This window comes from Pongo abelii, chromosome 10 (assembly GCF_028885655.2).
Source record: "Pongo abelii isolate AG06213 chromosome 10, NHGRI_mPonAbe1-v2.0_pri, whole genome shotgun sequence".
NCBI lineage: Eukaryota > Metazoa > Chordata > Mammalia > Primates > Hominidae > Pongo > Pongo abelii.
In genome coordinates, this window is record NC_071995.2 from 47,247,480 (window position 1) to 47,271,185 (window position 23,706).

The window sequence follows — 23,706 nt, forward strand, 5'->3', positions numbered from 1 at the left end:
GAGGTGGTCGGATCCCTTGAGCTCTGGAGTTCGAGACCAGCCTGGGCAACGTGGCTAAACCCTGTCTCTACAAAAAGTAAAAAATTAGCCAGACATGGTGGCGCATGCCTGTAATCCCAATGTAATCTCAGCTACTCAGGAGGCTTAGGCTGGAGGATTGCTTGAGCCCGGGTAGTCGAGGCTGCAGTGAGCCATGATTATGTCACTGCACGCAGCCTGGGCAACAGAGTGAGACCCTGTCTCAAAAAAAAAAAAAAAAAAAAGACAACAACAACAACAAAAAAAACACAGAATAATGAAAGCAAAGAGTGTATGGAGTGTATGGGGAACAATAGAAACTAGAAACTTGGCTGGCATGGTGGCTCATGCCTATAATCCCAGCACTTTGGGAGGCCGAGAGAGGCAGATCACCTCAGTTCAGGAGTTTGAAACCAGTCTAGCCATCATGGCAAAAAAACCATCTCTACTAAAAATACAAAAATTAGCTGGGCGTGGTAACATATGCCTGTAATCCCAGCTACTCGGGAGGCTGAGACAGTAGAATCACTTGAGCCCAAGAAGTGGAGGTTGCAGTGAGCTGAGATCACACCACTGTACTCCAGCCTGAGCAACAGAGCAAGACTGTCTCACACACACATACACACACAAAAAAATCTCAAACACTGCTAGTGAGAATCTAAATTGGTACAGTGTCTTTGAAAAACTGTTTGACAGTATGTACTGAAGTTGAAGCTACACATATCATATTTAGTTCTATTTTTGTATATATTCAACAGAAGTGCATTCCTAGGTACACCATAACACTTGTACAAGAATATTGAAAACAGCATTGTTTGTATTGTCCCAAAACTGGAAGCAACCCGGTTGCCCATCACTAGCAGGATAAGTAAATAATGGCATAATCATACGGTGAAATATTATTCAGCAATGAAAACGAATAAACTGGCTTTACTTGTAAGACGCTAACAGGAGTCTTACAACATGATGTTGAGCAAAAATCCAAATGCACACCAAAAATAAAGTGCATACAGGGTTATTCCTTTTATAGATAATGATAAAACTAAACCATAATATTTAGGGATGTATGTTTAAGTGGTATGAGTTCAGTGATTGTATTAGTCCGTTTTCCTGCTGCTGATAAAGAAAGGAAGTGGAAGTCCAGAGAGCGATTACCTTTGGTGAGTGGGAGATGATTGAGAGGGGGCATGAGGAAGACTTCTAAGTACTAGCAGTGTTTTATTTGTTCACCTGGGTAGTAGTACTTGGGTATTTGCTTTGTGATAAATTATCAGACCATAATCCTTTATGTGTTTGCACCGTACCTGTATTATATATCACCATAACTTTTTTTAAGAGGACATTTCATTTGGCCAGAACAGGCTTAGTTAAACAAGTTACTTAATAAACAAGTTACTTACATAGAGTTATGTAAACAAGTTACATAATTAATTAAACAAGTTACATAATTAAACAAGTTACTTAATTAAACAAGTTACTTACATAGAGTGTCTCTTATCTTCACAAGTTTAACACTTAAAGCTGCCTTGTGATAATTTTAACAATTAGTTGGAGACAGGAATATTTATAATTGAAGTTGATTATTGACTTCTAAGTTGGTTTAAGAAAAAAGAATCTGACAGGTTTAATTCTCATTGACATGAAGGTTAATGAGTGAAGAGTGACAGATTTTGCAGTGCTGTAGTGTTATGAGAAAGGTCATGGTTTAGTTGGAGACAGAAGCATGCAATTAGGATTGACCTATTCATTTCTGTACTTTGAAGCAAGGTAGATGGGTGGAGAGGGAAAGCATTCACTCTTTTACAGTTCTAAAAGGAACATCCAAAGCAAAGTCTTTTATAACAACAAACAACTTCTCTCAGATCTAAACTGGAATTAGTGCTATTATGTAAGAAATGAAACACAGATTTGAAATAAGAAATCATTTCCCATTCCTCACTGTCCAGATTCTTACTAGCTATTCTGTACTGATCTTAGTTAACTGGAAGTTTAATACCTGCTTGTCCATCACTGGCAGAATAGATAAATAAATAATGGCATAATCATACAATGAAATATTATTCAGTGATTGTATTAGTCCGTTTTTCTGCTGCTGATAAAGACATATCCGAAACTAGGCAATTTACAAAAGAAAGAGGTTTATTGGATTTACGGTTCCACGTGACTGGGGAGGCCTCACAATCTTGGCGGAAGGCAAGGAGGAGCAAGTCACATCTTATGTTATCTCTATTTGCAGCAGGCAGAGAAACTCCTGTTTTTAAAACCATCAGATCTCATGAGACCCATTCACTATCACAAGAGCAGCACAGGAAAGACCCGCCCCCATGATTCAGTCATCTCCCACCGGGTCTGTCCCACAACACATGGGAATTATGGGAGCTACAAGATGAGATTTGGGTGGGGACGCAGAGCCAAACCATATGAAAATGAATAAACTGCCTTTACTTGCAAGAACATAAGATGAGTCTTACAATATGATGTTAAGCAAAAATCCAAATGCACGCCAAAAATAAAATGCATGCAGGGTTATTCCTTTATAGATAAAGGTAAAACTAAACCATAATATTTAGGGATATATGCTTAAGTCGTATGAATTATAACGAAGTATTAAAGATACTTTAATTTTTTGACTTACAGAATTGAATTTCTTTGAGTATTCTTGTTGCTACAAAAAAATTACAATTGAATTTCTTTACTGGTATACTGATAGAATTCTTGTTGTTGTTGTTTTGAGATGGAGTCTTGCTCTGTAGCCCAGGCTGGAGTACAGTGATGTGGTCTCGGCTCACTGCAAGCTCCACCTCCCTGGTTTAAGCAGTTCCCCTGCCTCAGCCTCCCGAGTAGCTGGGATTACAGGTGCACGTCACCACACCTGGCTAGTTTTTAAAATATTTTTAGTAGAGACAGGGTTTCACCATGTTGGCTAGACTAGTCTCGAATGCCTGACCTCAGGCAATCCACCTGCCTTGGCCTCCCAAAGTGCTGGGATTACAGGCGTGAGCCACCGTGCCCAGCCTGGTAGACCTCTTAAGAATCTGAAAGACAGAGAGGAATAGGAAGGAATTTTTTTTAAAACTGCATTTCATTTCATATGTAGGAAAACAAATTCCAGATTAATGAGAGATATCTTGGAGACAGAAGAGGGGGCATTAAAGTCAGTATCATTGCCTCCCGGCTGTTCTCTAGAGTATAGTACTAATGATAGGGAAGTCGGGAAAGGAAGTGCTGGGAAGGGAAGGGCCGTGGTCCCTTTAAATGATATGGAAGGGCGGAAGGGCGTGGTCCCTGGCTAGGGCTCCATCCTGGGCCTAAGACATAGGTGAGGATAGGCATTTTTGTTTTCCTGGCCAAATGTTGCATTTCCCAAGACCGCCCTGGCCTGCCACACCCCCATTCTGTGCCTATAAAAACCCAGAGACCCTAGCTGGAAGACACACAGGTGGCTGGACGTGGAGAGGAGCACGTCAGGGGAGGAACACACAGGCGGCCGGAGGTAGAGAGGAATGCACTGGCAGTCACCAGCACACCAACAGGTCACCAACCAGCAGAATGACATAGAGTTTGGCTGGGGCAGTAGGAGGAGAGCCTGGGCCGTCTAGTGGCCCGACTCCAGGGAAAAACTGTCTCCCTTCTGACTCCCCCATCTGCTGAGAGCTACTTCCACTCAATAAAACCTTGCACTCATTCTTCAAGCCCATGTGTAATCTGATTCTTCTGGTACAAGGCAAGAAACCCCGGGATACAGAAATCCCTCTGTCCTTGTGATAAGTCAGGGGTCTAATTGACACAACACAAGCTGCCTATGGATGGTAGGTCGCTAAACCGAAAGAGCATCCTGTAACACACATCCACTGGGGCTTCAGCTGTAAACATTCACCCCTAGACACTGCGTGTCCTTATGCTCCCCTAGAGGTTTGAGCAGCAGGGCACTGAAGAAGCGAGCCTCACCCCCATTGCATGCCCTGTGAGGGGGACAAGGGAACTTTTCCTGTTGCACTAAGAAGGTTTGTGAAAGGTGGACTGACTTGGAGGAATTGACAGGATTATTACCAGAACAAACCTTTTAAACAATGAGACCCTCAATAGTTCTTGGAACTTGGCTGGGCGCAGTGGCTCACGCCTGTAATCCCAGCACTTTGGGAGGCCGAGGTAGGCGGATCGCCTGAGGTCAGTAGTTTGAAACCAGCCTGACCAACATGGAGAAACCTTGTTTCTACTAAAAATACAAAATTAGCCACCCATGGTGGCACATGCCTATAATCCCAGCTACTTGGGAGGGTGAGGCAGGAGAATCGTTTGAACCTGGGAGGCAGAGGTTGCAGTGAGCCAAGATCGCCATTTCACTCTGGCCTGGGCAACAAGAGTGAAACTCCTCTCAACAACAAAAAAAAAATTCTTGGAATTTAACAATTAAAAGCTTATTCTATTGCACCTACTGAAAACTCAGGAAATCTATGAGGGAAAGTAAGGTAGGATTTAATTGTTTGTCTACCTCCTTCCCGTAAAAACCCTGATGTTTCCATCAAGCTCTACCTGGAAAATTCAGAACTCATTCTAGAAGTTTGGAAACTTCTTGATTTAAGTGCTTTGTCTCGTAAGAAGAGGCACAGCATCCTTCAGAATATAGTTGAAATGGCACTCAAAGAAGCAAAGTAAGGAAAAAATTTCATCAGCTGTTGAGACTATAGGCAAATGAAAGCCGAAATAACAGGAATATGGAAGGCTGTTTTCTTGCGTTGAAGCAGATTGACTGGTAATTGGACAAGTGTGGATTTTTTCTGAACCTGTGAGTTGCAGTAGTCATCTGATAGAAGACTGATTGATGAACCATCAGTCGGTATGCTTACAACTTACTGAGAGGATATGTGTAGTTTGACCATTGGCAACAAAGATGGCATTATTCTCAAATAAGTTTTGAAGAATTAAATATATATAAAAGTGTTAGCATTTCAAAAGGCTACAATAGCACACTATAGTGATATTAATTAAAGCAGACTAGAAGTCCTACAAAATGGCATTTGGACATATTTTTCTAAATTTCCCTGATGCGCTCTGATTTGGTCTCCTTCCAAACTTGATTCCCTATTATTTACACATTCTCTTTTTCATAAATATTTTATTTCTTACCAAAACAGTCATATTTCCTCCAATAAGTGGTAAGTTGGCAGAAGAAGATTTGCCACCCAGGAAATTAAAGTTAGTGGCATCTTTAGTTTTTGGTTTTTGTGGTTTTGTCTTTTTTTTTTTTAATTTTTGAGACAGAGTCTTGCTCTGTTGCCCAGGCTGGAGTGCAGTGGTATGCTCATAGCTCCCTGCAACCTCAGACTCCTGGGCTCAAGCGGTCCTCTTGCCTCAGCCTCCCAAGTAGTTAGGACTACAGATGCATGCATGCCAGCATGCCCAGCTACTTTTTAAATTTTTTATAGAAATGGGGTCTAGCTGTGTTGCCCAGGCAGGTCTCAAGCTCCTGGCCTCAGGCGATACTCCTATCTTGGCCTCCCAAAGTGCTGGGATTACAGGTGTGAGCCACTGCAGCCAGCCAGAATCTTTAGTTGTGAAGTTCTGAATAGGACTTAAGTACTAATTTTTGTGACAATAACTTCCTTTTCTTTGCACTTATATTTGTACAATATAACCCCAGTCCCCACATTTGCCATTAGTGCACATGAAGAAACTGAACTCCACTTGTAATTTTATTGGTAACTTACATGTGGATTATTCTCAAAGTTGGCATGAGACAAAGCAATTCCAAGCAATTGGTCACTTTCTTTTATGGTCCAATATTGGCTGTGTTCATTCTGAAGGAGAACTTCAGGTTGTTTAATTGTTCATGAGATACCATTTCTGTAAGAATGGGCACTTACATAGGCTCTGATCTTGAGTTTACTTTTTAAGAGAAACTTGATACCATTAGAGAAAATATGTCGAGTAGTAATCATGCTTGTCAGGTTATCTAGACTTCTGGGCTTTACCTGTATTTAACTGGATCTTACCTCCTCTGGTCTTTCTTTGGCCATGGTGAAATTGTTATGGATCTTTGGAGTGTCACTTTTCTGGCCAGAAACCTTTGTGGCCAGTGATGCCTTTGCCTGAGTTCTTGTCCTGCATCCAGGAAGAATGACGTATACAAAGAAGTGGAAGGTGAACAAGATGAAAAGGAGCTTTATTGAGTGTTACAACAGCTCAGCGGAGACCCGCAGTGGGTACCTCCTCTCTGTAGGCAAGTCGTCTCCTACGGAGTGTTCAGCTCTCAGCAGAGAGGAGGCCCTGTAGAGGATGGTTTGCCAACAGGTCGTCCCATTGTCTCTGCAGCTCTCAGCGGAGAAGGTGGCTCCTCTATGCAGCAGGTTGTCCCCGTCCTCTCTCCATCCCTTGCCCAGCTCTGGCTGAGCCTGGGGCTTTTGTCGACCTTAGAGGGGAGAAAGTGCGTGCCAGTTGGTCCGTGGGTGGCCATGGGCGGGCCTGGAAAAGGCACCACAAGTCACTACCCGAGTATGCTGGACTAGCAGCCTGGCCCCCAGCCTTCAGAAGGCCCTCCCTGGCCTGACAGTGGGGCCTAACCAGGAACCCGCCCCCTTCTGCCCAGGAACCTGCCTGCCTCCTGCTGTCATTCATAGCACCCTGGCTCAGCCAACTTTACTGAGACTGGAGCAGGTGCCGACAACAGGGAGAAGCCAGACAGCAGGAGCAGGCACTTCCTAGCCTGTGAGGGCAGGGAGGCCTTCCTATGGCCTCAAGAGTACAGGGATTCCTGAGTGTGCAGCTATGGTTTGGGCAGCTACAGCTGGGAGATGGGGGGCTCCTGCCTGCTTCATGGAGTGGGAGGCCTGAGTCTACAGCCACAGTTTTGGCAGTGGCTCCTGGGGAGTTCCTGCCCCAACTCAGAAGGGGTAGGGCTCCTTCTCCCCCTGCCACCCACTTTCAGGCTCCACTGAGTGTGTATCCCTGCTGGCCTGGTGGTGCCTCCCTGCTGCAGCCAGTGTGATGTGAATAATGTTATTACTCAACTTACTTTATGTATGTGTAAGGAATAGCAGGAATAGATAATAGCAAGAATCTGAGATCCTTAGAAGAAAGGCTATATATCAAGGTACTGTTAAAATAATGGCAACTTGAGAACTAGTATATTTGATGAGTTACACAGCACTAATGTAAAGCATAAAACCTGGACTCCCTTTTTGATTCTACAGTAGGATTTACTGTGTGACTTTGGGCAAGGAGTAGTACCATGACTGATTTTCTCATCAATATGAGATTAAGAGAGGATATTCTGGGAGGGATTATAATTCCATTTTTCTCCTTGCTTGTCAGAGGGAATAATTTGCCATTATGTTAACAAAAGAAAGATACAGCCAATCCAAAACTGTAAGTTTTTGGTTGTTGAATTCAGATACAAATTCGGTAACCCCCATGAAAATCCTTAGACTTACTCCATACCTGGGTTCCACCCCCTCTACACTTATCTCTATGGTAAGCAGCCTAGAATTTGGGCACAGGCTTTTTTATGATGGAGATAATCTGCTCATGGATAATTGTATCAAATTCACTTCAGTACCTCTAAGAGCCTTACTGTGTGTTCATATTAGCTCTGCCAAACCTCTTTAGATAGCACCCAAGGTGGTAGAGCTTTTAATAATTTTCACTCCATAATAGTGTTATTGTGGAGGTCTAGCATATGTATTTAGTATTGTACAGTTTGATAAATTAATGCATTGTTGTTATATTGAGATGGTTATTCATTTTTTTATCAGTCTCTTGCTCTAGACAGTAAAACTCTAAGAGGGCAGGAAATGTGTCTTGTTCACTGTTGTATCCTAGTGTATCTCAACGCCTACAGCAGTACATGGATGTACAAAACACCTCTTAGAGACCTTGGTGACATTTCTTTTGTGTGTATACCAAGAAGCAGAATTGCTGCATCATGTGGTAGTTCTATGTTTTATCTTTTAAGGAATCAACATGTGGTTTTTATTGGGGCTGTACCATTTTACATTTCTACTAGCAGTGCCCCAGAATTCCAGTTTTTCCACATTCTTGCCACACTTGTTGTTTTCTGTTTTTTTTTTTTTTAAATAAATAAATATGCACCCTGGGTATAAATATAATCAGAACTTTAAACCAAATTAATTCTAAAACACTTAGTACAGTATGATCTTCAGGTTAAATTATAAATTAACAGCAGAATGAGGCTGTGTTTTAAAGCTTGTCAAGACACCTGTTCAAGGTTGATTTAATACATGGAATAATCAGGCTCAGCTATTTCTATGTCATTCTCAGTGCCTAAAAACAACTTTTACCTAATTTTTGAAGCCAGCAAAAACAATAACAACAAAACCTGTAGTATTTACAAATATGTCATTTGTACTGTAAATAACATACTTTTTCTAAAATATACCTGAATGTGTGCTATTTGAAATAATTCCAACCAGCCTGACCAACATGGTGAAACCCTGTCTGTACTGAAAATACAAAAATTAGCCGGGCGTGGTAGCACGTGCCTGTTTTCCCAGCTACTAGGAATGCTGAGGCAGAAGAATGGCTTGAACCCAGGAGGCGGAGGTTGTAGTGAGCCAAGATCACAGCATTGTACTCCCAGCCTGGGCAACAGAGCGAGACTCCATCTCCAAAAAAAAAAAAAAGAAATAATTCCAAAACAACTTCTGAAATGGTTCCTGATAGAGTGAAATAAATAAGAAAGCTCAAGCTCAAGGCTTCCTCGTTTTTTGTGTTTTTTTTGTTGTTGTTTTTGTTCTTGTTTTTGTTTTGAGATAGAGTCTTGCTCTGTCGCCCAGGCTGGAGTTCAGTGGCTCATTCTTGGCTCACTGCAACCTCTGCCTCCCGGGTTCAAGCAATTCTCCTGCTTCAGCCTCCCCAGTAGCTGGAATTACAGGTGCCTGCCACCATGCCCAGCTAATTTTTCTATTTTTAGTAGAGACGGGGTTTCACCATGTTTGCTGATCTCGAACTCCTGACCTCAAGTGATCCGCCCGCCTCAGCCTCCCAAAGTGCTGGGATTACAGGTGTGAGCCACCGCATCTGGCCTAGGCTTTCTCATATTCTTTATGAATCTTGCCTGAGAATTTTTTTTTTACCTGAACACCCAGGATTAGAGAATATTTAACAGCACTTTTTCCTTAAAAATGTGTTTCTGATAGAATACATGCTCTTGTATCACAGCTAAATATTAATAAAAATATGAAATCCTGCCTTATTTCTTACCAATAGAATTATGTAAATCTTAAGCTTTCTTTTCATGAAAAAATAAGGGTTTAAAAATCACTAAGTATTGTTGATGGGAATTAAAAATTACTTTCTGTATAATACTAAGAGACATTTAGGCTCCAGTTGATTAAGGTTTTGAATCTACTTGAGGTATTGGTTTAAGTTTAAAAAGGCAGTATCAGCTAGTGAGTAGACAAATTAAGATGTTAGATTATTGCTTTCTCTTTTTGGTGACCTCATGTCATAGAATATAAATGCAAAATTGTCATTTGTGCCCTCCTGACCTGTATAGACCATCTCAGTGCCTCCTATGCCCTCTGGCTTACTTAAGTTTGGCCATTGGGCAGCATTGGCAGGAGATTCCGAGGAAGGGAGGAGAGTAAGGTAGGGACTTTTATTCCTCTAATCTTTCTCTGAGGGGTAGCTGTGGGCTGAGTGTGTCCTTTGGCCAAAGGTCACAGCAACTGTCTGATGGCGCTTTCTATACCAGATGAAACAAAAATAAAAGGGCCCTTTCTGTCTTTGGCTCCTGTAACTGCTCCCTCCTCACACTCAAGTCTCAAGTAGCAGTGCACATTGCTTAAAAGCCAGCAAAAACAGTAACAAGAGGTACAGCCCTATCTTGGGTGGTTTCCCTACTCTTTGCTAGTACCTTTGAAAATACTCCTGTTATTAAACTCTATTAAGATTGCCCAATTTGAGTATGCCATTCACTTCCTCTTTGGGATCTTGACTGAAATAGCTGCTTTATATATTTTTAATCATTATCCTAACAGTATTCCAGATAAACTCCAATTATACTAATTTCTTTTGGCCAATAATTGAGTGTTTGCAGAACTACCCTTTGTTTTTTGTTTGTTTTTTGAGACAGGATCTCTCTCTGTCACCCAGGCTGGAGTGCAGTGGTGCATTCACGACTCATTGCAGCCTCAACCTCCCAGACTCCAGCTGTCTTCCGGCCTCAGCCTCCCAATTAGCTGGGGCTACAGGCAGGTGCCACCATGCCCAGCTCCTTTTTATAGAGGCAGGGTTTCACCATATTGCCCAGGCTGCTCTTGAACTTCTAGGCTCAAGCGATCCACCTGCCTTGGCCTCCCAAAATGTTTGGATTATAGGCGTGAACCACCACACCCAGCCTATCCTTTGTTTTCCTTGCAGTTTGTGTCATCTAGTATGTTGTTAAAGGAAAAAAAAAAAAACAAAGCTGGATAAGAGGCTAGTAATAGAACCCAAAATGGTGTTTTGTGTTCCCTCTTTTCCCTAAAAGAGATTGGTGGTTTGATTCACTAATAAGTGGATTATTGATATCCTTTGTATCATCTCACTGCTCGTTAATACCTCTTTGGGGGAGGATACATTAAAACATTCAAGTTATATCATTTGGCTGATCTATAGGAATTCTGAGAAGGTTCTAAATAGTGCTTTGGTTCTATAAGATCTTCGTTTTTGTAGACTGTGTCTCTTTTCAATTAATAAAGAAAATTGGGAGTTAACCATATTATATAGTCATCTAGAAAACTCAAGCTTAAATACTGAGTTTGCATAAGTGTTACCCGATTTTTCATTTGAGTAGCAGTCTAGAAATAGCCAGTATTAACAAAAGTTAAATCTAAATTAATTCAAGGTTCAAGATTAAGCCGTGAAAGAATCTTTAATTGAAACATATCTGTAATAACAGCAAAATAATTTGGAAAGTGTACTAGAGTATTACCATGGTTTTTTTTGTACCCCTTTTCTCAACATTTTTCCTTTTACTTGCCTTGTTGAAATTCTAACTCCTAAGCTACTTCCAAGTACAGTGCAGAGATCAGTAATATTGTTATCACCTGGGAGTAAAAATCTGCCACAGGCCAGACTGCTGAATCACAACCTACATTTTAGCATAAGATTCCCTAGGTGGTAAGTATGCACATCAGAATTTGAAAAGCACTCTAACCATTTCCTGAGATTGTATCTTACTGGGTTAAAACAAAGCTGTTGAGTGTTAAAGCTGAAGTAATTTATTAACTGATTAAATTTACACATAGCCTTTTTCTTTGTAAGTACAGAGAAACCAGAATCTTTTTTTGTAATCAATCATATTGAACTGTTTTTCCATAACCTACAACTTGGATGCCTTGCTTCATTAAGCATTATATTAGGGACACACACATGAATGTATTCATGGGTTTATAGTCTACAAACATAACATGTATGGTTCCGGCTAGAAGAGGAAATTACTTTGTGTTATTAATGCTATAGAAGCGCCCATCCCACTCACATTTTCAGATTCTTTAGTGTTAAATTTTTACCATGGGGAGCTATTTACTTGTAACATTTTTAGAGGGCCTTAAGGTGGGATAATTAACAACGATATCAAGGATTACAGGACAGTCTAATATAGTTGATGTATTTAGTGTTTACTTCAAGCTGTGACAGTTTTTATTAAAATTAAATTTCTGTATTATAAGTTTAATTCAAAAGGCAGTTATAAGTTATCTATGTAACAGAATTTGCCAAATAGCAACTAAGTTGCTGTTCATTGTTTTGTGGGACAAAAGCAGCCAGTCTTGGCCCTTCTGTCTTAGGGATGGATTATATTTGGATCATGTTGAATATATTTTTCCCTTCTTATTCTTTCAGATTCATCAGGATTCATTTTTGATTTACAGTCCAATACTGTACTGGCCCAGGGAGGAGCTTTTGAGAACATGAAGGAGAAGGTAAGACTAGTTAGTCACTATGGATAGTAAACTTAAATGTCATAGGAAAATTTAGGTACTAATACGACTAGTGGCTACCACAAACTCATTATGAGAGTGAAATTTTAAGAATAAAACAATGCCACTATATATCAGAGAGTGACGGCCATAAATAGGTTCTGATTGCGCAGAACCTATTAACAGAACCTATTAAATGCAAACATTTTATTTGCCTATCTCCATGTATATTCATTCTAAATTCTCTTGAAGATATTCAGTATTAATTAGTTTATTAATATTTATATGGCTGAGTGTATCTCATTTGGCAACATTCCTTAAGGAACAATCTGCATAGGATCTTCCCAAGTACTTGAAGAGCATTCTTAAGTCCAGGAGGCTTCAGAGCCAAGACAAGAAATAGGTCTTTTTTTTTTTTTTTTTTTTTTGAGACGGAGTCTCACGCTGTCACCCAGGCTGGAGTGCAGTGGCCGATCTCGGCTCACTGCAAGCTCCGCCTCCCGGGTTGGCACCATTCTCCTGCCTCAGCCTCTCCAAGTAGCTAGGACTACAGGCGCCCACCACCATGCCTGGCTAATTTTTTGTATTTTTAGTAGAGACGGGGTTTCACCGTGGCCTCGATCTCCTGACCTCGTGATCCGCCCGCCTCGGCCTCCCAAAGTGCTGGGATTACAAGCATGAGCCACCGTGCCCGGCCGAAATAGGTATTTTGTGGGTTTTTTTCAAGACAGAGTCTCACTCTGTCACCCAGGTTGGAGTGCAGTGGCACGATCTCAGCTCACTGCAGTCTCCGCCTCCTGGGTTCAAGTGATTCTTGTGCCTCAGCCTCCTGAGTAGCTGGGATTACAGGCGTGCACCATCACGCCCAGCTAATTTTTGTATTTGTAGTGGAAACAGGGTTTCTCCGTGTTGGCCAGGGTGATCGCGAACTCCTGGCCTCAAGTGATCCCCCCGCCTCAGCCTCCCAGAGTGCTGGGATAGTCACCACACCTGGCCAGAAGTAGATCTAAGGAGCATTCTTTTGGAAGAAAACCAAGTGTTTTAGTAATGTAACCCTCAACGAGCTATACTGAGAAAAACATAAAACAAAAGCTTTATGGGCTCTCTTTTTTTTTTTTTTTTTTTTTTTGAGACAAGAGTCTTACTCTGTCGCCCGGGCTGGAGTGCAGTGACACAATCTCGGCTCCCTTTAGCCTCCACCTTCTGGGTTCAAGTGATTCTCATCCCCCAGCCTCCTGAGTAGCTGGAATTACAGGCGTCTGCCACCATGCCTGGCTAATTTTTATATTTTTAGTAGAGACGGGTTTTGTCATATTGGCCAGGCTGGTCTCAAACTCCTGACCTCAGGCGATCTGCCCGCCTCGGCCTCCCAAAGTGCTGGGATGATAGGCGTGAGCCACTACACCTGGCCTCTCTGTCTTATTTAAAAAAAAAATTGTTGACTATGGAGTCCTGTACAGTGGTTGAGTACTATAAATACTTGTATTGTAAGTTATCAGAATCTTACCTTTATCGTAGAGTCTGTAAGTTTGGTGCCTTTTTTTGTTGTTGTTGTTTTGTTTTCTGTTGTTTTGAGACGGAGTTTCACTCTGTCGCCCAGGCTGGAGTGCAGTGGCGTGATCTCAGCTCACTGCAAACCTCCGCCTCCCGGGTTCAAGTGATTCTCCTGCCTCAGCCTCCCATGTAGCTGGAGCTACAGGTGCGTGCCACCACGCCTGGCTAAGTTTTTATATTTTTAGTAGACAGGGTGTCACCATGTTAGCCAGGATGGTCTCGATCTCCTGCGTGATCCACCTGCCTCGGCCTCCCAAAGTGCTGGGATTACAGGCATGAGCCACTGCACCCAGCAGAGTCTGTAAGTTTTGCCTAAACTTGCATTTTTTAGGGATCGTTGCTGTGATTGATACATATTAAGTTGCTCATCTCAAAAATGTATTAACCTTCGTTGAATTACAGACTGTATACCTTCTCACTTGTATGGTTTTTTTATTTTTATTTTTTGAAACAGTCTCCCTCTGTTGCCCAAGCTGGAGGCTGAGGCAGGAGAGTGGTGTGAACCCGGGAGGCAGAGCTTGCAGTGAGCCGAGATTGTGCCACTGCACTCCAGCTTAGGCGACAGAGTGAGACTCCATCAAAAAAAAAAAAAAAAAAAAAAGAGAGAGAGAAACCAGTATCTAGGAGCTAGGTGTGCTTATGGCTATTGGGGAGTCATTGTTTTTAGACTTTTTCATGGATGAAACTAGGAGATTTTTTGTGTTAAAAAATGAGTTCACATTGACATCTTCAATTCAAATATACTATTAAAAGATCTTTTCTCATCTTATTTTAATCATGTATCTCTTCTCTCTTAACCAAATTTTTAGTTCCTAAAGACATTATTCACTGATTTGCTTTATTTTTATAATACTCATAAAATAATAACCCTACAATATAATATTACTACTATATTACTAATGATAAAACCATTGAATAAAATTTAAGATTTGCAATTATTTTACCCTTTAAATGTGTCTCTCTAAACCCACATAGTAAGAATATCGTGTCCAAAGTCAGTGGGGCCAGGCGCAGTGGCTCATGCTTGTAATCCCAGCACTTTGGGAGGCAGAGGCAGGCAGATCACTTGAGTGAGGTCAGGAGTTCGAGACCAGCCTGTCCAACATGGTGAAACCCCATCTCTACTAAAAATACAAAAATTAGCCAGACGTGGTGGTGCACGCCTCTAATCCCAGCTACCTGGGAGGCTGCGACAGAATTGCTTGAACCTGGGAGGCAGAGGTTGCAGTGAGCCAAGATCTCACCACTATACTCCAACCCTGACAGAGTGAGACTCCGCCTCCAAAAAAAAAAAACGGTCAGTGGGAAGATTTATTCTAGTTCACCCTTTCCCTGAAGGCGCAATATTTTTAAAAGGGCAAGCTTACATAAGATCTCAGTTCCAATCTTTTTGTTTGGGTTTTTTGGTTTTGTTTGAGACAGTCTTGCTGTCACCCAGGCTGGAATGCAGTGTTGTGATCTTGGCTCACTGCAGCCTCAACCTCCCAGGCTCAAGCAGTCCTCCCGCCTCAGCCCCCTGAGTAGCTGGGACCACAGGCATGTGCCACCACATCCAGCTAATTTTATTTTTTGTAGAGACGAGGTCTCACTATGTTGCCTAGGCTGATCTCAAACTCCTGAGATCAAAGGATCCTCCCACCTCAGCCTCCCAAAAGTGCTGGCATTACTGGGCTTAATGGCACTGTGTGGTAAAACCCGTGTGTTACTGAGACTGGCAAAACATGCCACAGTTACCTATTAATAGTTCAAGCTCACTATTCTGGGTTTTAGTTCCCTCTAGGGATTTCCCTTACTTCTTATGTTCAGCTATACATTCAAAATGATGTATATTATTTTTCATCCTGTATTTTTTTTTTTGAGACGGAGTTTGACTCTTGCTGCCCAGGCTGCTGTGCAATGGCACGATCTCGACTCACTTGCAACCTCCACCTCCCGGGTTCAAGCGATTCTCCTGCCTCAGCCTCCTGAGTATCTGGGATTACAGGCGTGCGTCACCATGCCCAGCTAATTTTTGTATTTTTAGTAGAGATGGCATTTTTCCATGTTGGTCAGGCTGGTCGAACTCCTGACCTCGTGATCCGCCCGCCTCAGCCTCCTAAAGTGCTGGGATTACAGGTGTTAGCCACCATGCCCAGCCATATATTTTTAGTCTCAAAAAATTTGAAATACAGGCCAGGTGTGGTAGCTCAAGGCCTGTAATCCCAGCACTTTGGGAGGTGGAGGCAGGCAGATCACTTGAGGCCAAGAGTTCGAGACCAGCCTGGCCAACATAGCAAAACCCCATCTCTACTAAAAATACAAAAATTAGCTGGGCGTGGTGGCACATGCCTGTAATCCTGACTGCTCAGGAGGCTGGGGCACGAGAATCGCTTGAACCTGGGAGGTGGAGGTTGCAGTGAGCCGAGATCACACCACTGCACTCCAGCCTGGGTGACAGAGTGAGATTGTCTCAAAATAAATAAATAAGAGATGCATTTATCAACATGGAAAAAATCTAAAACAATAATGCTATGTGAAAAAAACAAATTGAAGATAAATATATATGATATAGTATTTATGTATTTATGTAATGCAAAATAATAGTGTATATTACTTATGGATATATGCACATATCATAAAAATGCAAAAGCACGTATGGAAATAATACCAAGTTCAGGGTAGAAATCTCTAGCGAGAAGAAGAAGGGAAATAGGACTTATTAGGTGTTCATGGGGGCTTCAATTATATTTATTTTGTTTTAATAAACTCAGTGGCATGCAGTGGGTGTCATTATGTTTTATATGCCTGACATAGTTTATAATTTAAATTGTTCGTATAAATTATCTTTATTTTACAGTTAAATGATACAAGGTAAAATATGTTTCAAAAAATCTTACACAAAAATCTAAGTTGTTATTGTTGCTAGTTCATTTACCTTTCCACCTTTCTCTACAGTATGCTAAAAATGAGGAAATATTGATGCCACATTAATACCTGATACTGAAATTAAAACGCCTTTTCTTTATATGAAATCTAGCATATAACTTCTATTTCTAACAATGTTCAGCATTTCTAAGTTTTGAAATTAATTTTTCACATGCTGTTATCACTCATCTATTAATCTTTCCCAGTGAGATGGTTGTATGTACTGTCACTGACACTAAAGAGTGATACATATTGTTAAAAATGAAATATCACTCTTTTCGTTATTCTCTCTATAGGCCTCAGCTGCCTAGTGACCTACTAATGTTAGAATTAAATGACCCTGTCATCTTTTCCAGATAAATGCGGTACGTGCAATAGTTCCTAATAAGAGCAACAATGAAATCATCCTGGTTTTGCAGCACTTTGATAACTGTGTGGACAAAACAGTACAAGCATTCATGGAAGGTAATCCTGACTTAGTTTTAAAAATAAACTTATATTTGCTCAAATAGAATTTGCTTCAGACTTTTATAACATTCAGCAATCCAGTGATTCATAGATGATATAACAGACCCCATGAAAACATAACATACCATGACATTTGATGATACCTCTTTCAGCCCTAGAAGCTGAAACAAGCTATGTGGTGTCTATAATAAGAGACAAGCTGAGAAAACTCCATTGTTTCACGCTAAATGTTCTCTAATGGTATTTAAGAGGAAATCATGTGGCCATTGGTATAAGGGACTTGATTGGACTTGGGTTGAATAAGAATTTAAGAGACTCTTAATAACAAAGTAGTGATTCAGTGGCTTATCAACAGATGGCAAATTCAAGGACTCAGTATTGTCTTCCGGATTCTAATATCGTTAGTTTGGCTGTAGCAAGTGACTCAAATGTGTGGGTTTAAATTTCCTTATCTAATACGTAGAAGAATGGCAGGCTTAGTCAACCCTTCAGATTTATAACATTGAGAAGTGTTTTGTGAACTTCCTTCCATGTAACCTGGGAGAAAAACTATCTGAAGCTATTGCGTCTTTGAATAGCAACATCAGGTTAGGTCTCCCTGTTTTTATTTTCCTGAATCTGCCAACATAGGATACACAAGTTTGAATATTGTAAAGTTTTTCTTTATCTTCATCTTTTTAAAAAATAATGTTAGTGTTTTGGTCTAGGGTAATGTGCAGCTGTCTCCAAAACAACATAGCCAAGGTGGGTGTGTAACTGGAGGGGAAGGGATGGCACACTTGGCTAAAACCAGTGTGCCATCCCCTTTGTATTTGGTCTAAGATGTATGGATAAGAGAATCTTCAAAATGGCCCAGCTGCATTAGTCTCTTCTTAGAAGAACTTACTGAGGAAATTACTTGGAGAGGAGGGGTCTAAGTAGGCAGGTATTCCAAAAGGGAAGCATGGCATGATTATCTCATTACATTATTGTAGACCTGATCCTTAACTTTAACTTTTCCGTTAGGAGCTTTGTAAATTCTCCAGCAATTACAAAATGGGAGGACGCTGACTCCTGCTTGACTGCTGTGTGTGTGGTAGGAGACAAAATCTGTAATTGGTTTCTCTTACAGGTAGTGCCAGTGAAGTACTCAAAGAATGGACAGTAACAGGCAAGAAAAAGGTAAAATGAATTACATTTAAAAGCATGATGATGTGTATATTATTTTTAAAAATTTAGGCCCTGCAAAAATATCTGAAAGAAAAAGTTTACATACATATCTTCTGTTTACCTGGTTAAAAAACATCTTTGGCCGGGTACAGTGGCTCACACCTGTAATCCCAGCACTTTGGGAGGCCAAGGCAGGTGGATCACTTGAGGTCAGGGGTTCAAGACCAGCCTGGCCAACATGGTGAAGCCCCGTCTCTACTAAAAAATAGAAAAAATTAGCCAGGTGTGGTGGCACGTGCCTGTAATCCCGGTTACTCAGGAGGGTGAGGCAGGAGAATAACTTGAACCCAGGAGGCAGAGGTTGCAGTGAGCCGAGATTGGGCCACTGCATTCCAACCTGGGTGACAGAGTGAGACTCGATCTCAAAAAAAAAAAAAAACTCTTTGACATTGAGACATAGCTGTGTCTCACAGAGTACCACACAGTCCTCTCCGTGTGATTTAGGGCAGGAAACAGAATGACTTTGCCATGGTGCAGTTATTAGACAGGGGTGAAAAAGAGAGCAAATCAAGGAAAGCAAGAGAAAGCGATCTAATTGAGTGGTTTTCAACCATATTCATACCATAAATCAGTTAAAACAGTTCAGATTTTTGGTCAGACAACTGGGTTGTAGTCCTGATATTAATGAGCTTTGACATAAAGCTGTTAGGTGCTGGCCAGGCACGGTGGCTCATGCCTGTAATCCCAGCACTTTGGGAGGCTGAGGTGGGAGGGTCACTTGCGCCCAGGAGTTCAAGCCTGGGCAACATGATGAGACCCGATCTCAAAAAAAAAAAAGCTATTAGGTGCCTTGCAGAGGGGTCTGATGTTCCACTTTGGGAGGTAGAAGGCACTCAGGCTATGGGATCAGTCAGAATTGGATTTCTGCCCTGTTCCACTATCTACTGGCATTGTGACTGATAGTGCTTAACATTTGTGCCTTAGTTTGATCATCTCTAAAGTAGAAAAATAGTTCTAATAAATTCAAATACATAATACAATGCCTAACATATTAGTTCTCGTTCCTTTCTCCTTATTTACTTAAAATCAGATGCTTTTCCCAAAGGATACCAGCTGGTCTCAAAATTCTTCCCACAGCTCTGCACTGTAAAGGTAACCCCTTTAGGAAATGCTTGAAGTATGGATTTTAATCAAGTATCTCTGTGAAATCTGTTTGGGGTGTTCTTTTCTTTATTAAGTCAGTGCTGGAGTTCTGAAATGCTTTCTTGATGACTCTTACATCACTTTTTAGGAGTCCTGTCAGGTCTTGAACAAAAACCAGGCTTGGCCTCAGTGACGCTTGAGAATTTTTTCCAAGGTTTACCTAATACTACACAGATTCTCCTGAAGCTCTTCATACCTGTAGTTTTGAATATTTGTTTAACTTCTTCCCACTGCTTTCAACCTACATAGATAACTTGAGTGTCCTGGAAAACATCAGTTTCTTTTTTTCTTTTTTCTTTTTTCTTTTTTTTTTTTTTTTGAGATGGAGTTTTGCTCTGTCGCCCAGGCTGGAGTGCCGTGGCGCGATCTCGGCTCACTGCAGCCTCTGCCTCCTGGGTTCAAGCAATTCTCATGCCTCAGCCTCCTACGTAGGGCGGGACTACAGGTGCGTGCCACTGCGCCTGGCTAATATTTGTATTTTTTAGTAGAGACAGCGTTTCACCATGTTGGCTAGGCTGGTGTCGAACGCCTGACCCCAAGTGATCTGCCCACGTCGGCCTCCCAAAGTGCTGGAATTACAGACGTGAGCCACCGCACCCAGCCAACACCAGTTTCTTAATTTATTAGCCCAGGATTATAAGTTATTAGTGATATAAGATGTGCATGGAGCTGGAAGAAGATGTGTGTTAGAGACACAGACATTCCTTAAAATTTGGAGAAAGAAATATGGCTTTAGTTTAGCAGTCCCAAATGCACAAATCCAGTCCAGTCCATTTAACTGTTGGGATTAGTCCAATAGGATGTGACTCTGAGTGGGATAGTTATGATATACATGACCCAGTGATATGAAAACTTAGCCAGTTCACATAGGGGAAAGTAAGAAAAAGAAAGATGAGGCTGGCACGGTGGTTCACGCCTGTAATCCCAACATTTTGGGAGGTCGAGGCAGGTGGATCACTGGAGGTCAGGGGTTTGAGACCAGCCTGGCCAACATGGTGAAACCCCATCTCTACTAAAAATACAAAAAAATTAGCTGGGTGTGGTGGCACATGCCTGTAATCCCAGCTACTCGGGAGGCCAAGGCAGGAGAATCGCTTGAACCTGGGAGGTGGAGGTTGCAGTGAGCCGAGATCGCACCATTGCACTCCAGCCTGGGCAACAAGAGCGAAACTCCATCTCCAAAAAAAAAAAAAAAGAAGAAAGAAAGATGAGAGCTGTTAAGGAGAAAAGTTTATCTAGAGTTCAGTCATGTTTCTGCTGGAGAGGGCCACAGAAAGGACTTGGGGAAAAATTGATTCAGTTATTATCAGCCTAGCCTTAGGAATAGAATTAGGTGTTGCCAGTGGAGCTACGAGTTTGACAAAACAAAAGGTAAAGGACTTTTGTTTGTTTATTTTAACTTTACTATTTGCCTATGTAATATACTCACATGGCTCAAAATTCAAAAGTACAAGAGTTAATACACTGAAACATCTTTTTTTTATCATTATTATTTGAGATAGAGTGTCACTCTGTTGCCCAGGCCGGAGTGCAGTGGTGCAAGCTCAGCTCACTGCACCCTCCACCTCCCAGGTTTAAGTGATTCTCCTGCCTCAGCCTCCAGAGTAGGTGGGATTACAGGCATGTGCCACCACATCTGGCTGATTTTTGTATTTTTTATTAGAGATGGGGTTTCGTCATATTGACCAGGCTGGTCTCGAACTCCTGACCTCAGGTGATCCACCTGCCTTGGCCTCCCAAAGTGTTGGGATTACAGGCGTGAGCCACTGCACCCACCCAATACACTGAAACATCTTTATCCCGTCCCTGTTCCCCAGCCATTTGGTTCTCCACCCTCAAGGCAAACAGTATTTTCAATTTCTTATATATCTTTCAAGATATTTTATGCATATATAAGTAAATAAGACCATTCTCCTCTTAGCCTGCTTCCTTTTTCATGTAATATATCTTGGAGCTTATTCCATGTCTCAATATATAAAGAGCTTTCTTGTTTTTATGGATACATGGTCATCCTCCTTTTGGATGTGCCACAATTTATTTAAGCAGTCGCCTATTGATCAACATTTGGGTTGTTTCTAATCCTGTGCTGTTAATAGTGACACTGCAATGAATAACCTTGTGTATGTATAGAAATCACTTTGCATATGTGTTATTCTCATCTTGAATAAATTCCTAGAAGTAGAATTGCTAGTCAAAGAGTATGTGCATTTGTAATTTTGATAAGCGTTACTAGATTGTCATGGAGAGTACCACTTTACACTCCCAGAAGTAATACATGAAAATGGCTGTTTCTCTATACCCTCAACCTTTATCAATTCTACAGTGTTAACATACTTTTTGACCTTTGCTAATCTAATAGATGAAAAATGATAATTGCAGTGCAGTTTTAATTTATATATCTCTTATTAGACTGAGGTTGCATATCATTCTATATGCTTACAGCTTATACTGTTTTTTTCCATGGGATTATTTTGCTTTTTCTGAGAACTCTGTATACATTTAGCTCTTTGACTATAAGCTGCACATATTTTTTTCACATTTTGTAATTTATCTTTTGATTTTGTTTAAGGTGGGTTTCGTCATGAAGAAATGTTTTATATTTATGTGTTTGAGTTTATCTAAAGTATAGGATTTTACATAGTAAAATTTTATTTTAGGCAATAGTTCAGCATATGTGAAAATATTAAATTTCTGAAAGAACATACAAGAAATTGGTAACATTGGTTACCTTTGGGTAGCTAGAGTTACCTCTCTAGGTTGTGGGGGAATCTTTTTTTTCTTTTCTTTTCTTTTTCAAATTCTTAATAACTTTAGAACAAAAAGAAGAAAAACAAACCGAAACCTGCTGCAGAACCAAGTAACAGCATCCCAGATTCCAGTAAATCAGTTTCCATTCAAGAGGAACAGTCTGCGCCTTCCTCAGAGAAAGGTGGTATGAATGGCTACCATGTCAATGGTGCCATCAATGACACTGAGTCTGTGGACTCACTCAGTGAAGGTTTGGAGACACTTTCAATAGATGCCAGAGAATTGGAGGATCCTGAGTCTGCCATGCTAGATACGCTGGATAGAACAGGTGAGTTTATTAACAGATTTTGAAAAAGTTGCATTCAGTTGAAAAACGGGTCTCCTCATTGAGAAAGCAATCAATTAAATCTAGTTAGTCTTTTTTTATCCAGTGCTTGCTGATTAGTCTTTTTACTTTTTAGTTTTTGTTATTTTGTCTGCGTCACATTTTATAATTATTAAAGGCCTAGAAAAAAATACAATTCTTTTTTTTTTTTTTTTTTTTTGAGACAGAATCAGTGCAGTGGCGCGATTTCAGTTTATTGCAAGCTCCGTCTCCTGGGTTCACGCCATTCTCCTGCCTCAGCCTCCCGAGTAGCTGGTACTACAGGTGCCCGCCACCACGCCTGGCTAATCTTTTGTATTTTTTTAGTAGAGATTGGGTTTCACCGTGTTAGCCAGGATAGTCTTGATCTCTTGACCTCGTGATCCACCCGCCTCAGCCTCCCAAAGTGCTGGGATTACAGGCATTGGCCACCGCGCCTGGCTGAAAAAATACAATTCTTGTTCCATTATATTTTAACTCTTGTCTAAATCAGTTTTGTGAAAATCATCTAACTTGAACCCTAGTGTTCCATTATTGGAACGCTGAGCATGTGGGAATTATTCATATACTGCTGCTCAAGGTCATCGCCAAGATCTAATTTTTCCACTCATGCAAAAATTCAAAAAATTGCAGCCTCCGGCATAAATGGGTTAATAGCAGAGAAATACCTCAGTATTTAGAGACTACAGAAGGTGACTTTAAGTTGTTTTTTAAAAATTGTGGACTTATTCAGGAAGATGATGATGTTGATATTATTATTCTAAGACCCAACATAGTGAGAAATATATAATAATAATGATAATTTCAGCTTTTGTGAGAACTAGGCTGTTGGTTTTTATAGTCTCATATTTGTTTTCTAGTGAAGAATTAAGATTAGTGTTAGTTGTAAATTCACATATCTTGTACCTTTCTTTGTTAACCAGTTTTTTTGAGGGTAAGATACTGGCAATTTCTCTTTTAAAACATTACTTGTTAATCCAATTCCCCTGCCCTGCTGCTCCTGGCTTTAGAAGTGTAATGCCAATGTAAGATTTATGCTGTGCTGTTTAGGTGTTCTTTTATTGATTAGTATACACACATACACAAAAAAAGACTTAGAGAAAAACATTGCACTGACTCAACCCAACAATAGCCAGTGGTTTCCATTTTTTTCTGAACTAGCTTTCCTCTCATTTCCTAACTCTTCCTAACTTATTACACTTCTATCCCCTAGAGCGTTGTTGTTTGTTTGTTTGTTTGTTTGTTTGGAGAGACCCAGTCTCTCTCTGTTGCCCAAGCTGGTCTTAAACTCCTGGGCTCAAGTGATCCTTCTGCCTCAGCTTCCTGAATAGCTGGGATTACTGGTGTGAGCCACCATGCCTGGCCTCTAAAGCTTTT

General features: G+C 40.9%; 1 protein-coding gene across 6 annotated transcripts in view; it reads left to right on the top strand.

The window, feature by feature from the left end:
• SPATS2 (spermatogenesis associated serine rich 2) overlaps positions 1 to 23,706 on the top strand; it is a 165,816-nt gene that overhangs the window by 110,378 nt on the left and 31,732 nt on the right. For all 6 annotated transcript variants that reach the window (XM_024257086.3, XM_054527930.1, XM_054527931.1 and 3 more), the window contains 4 exons: positions 11,863 to 11,942; positions 16,754 to 16,862; positions 17,977 to 18,026; positions 22,032 to 22,293. In XM_024257086.3, the coding sequence (XP_024112854.2) occupies positions 11,863 to 11,942; positions 16,754 to 16,862; positions 17,977 to 18,026; positions 22,032 to 22,293 (501 nt within the window). The remainder of the gene's footprint in view (positions 1 to 11,862; positions 11,943 to 16,753; positions 16,863 to 17,976; positions 18,027 to 22,031; positions 22,294 to 23,706) is intronic.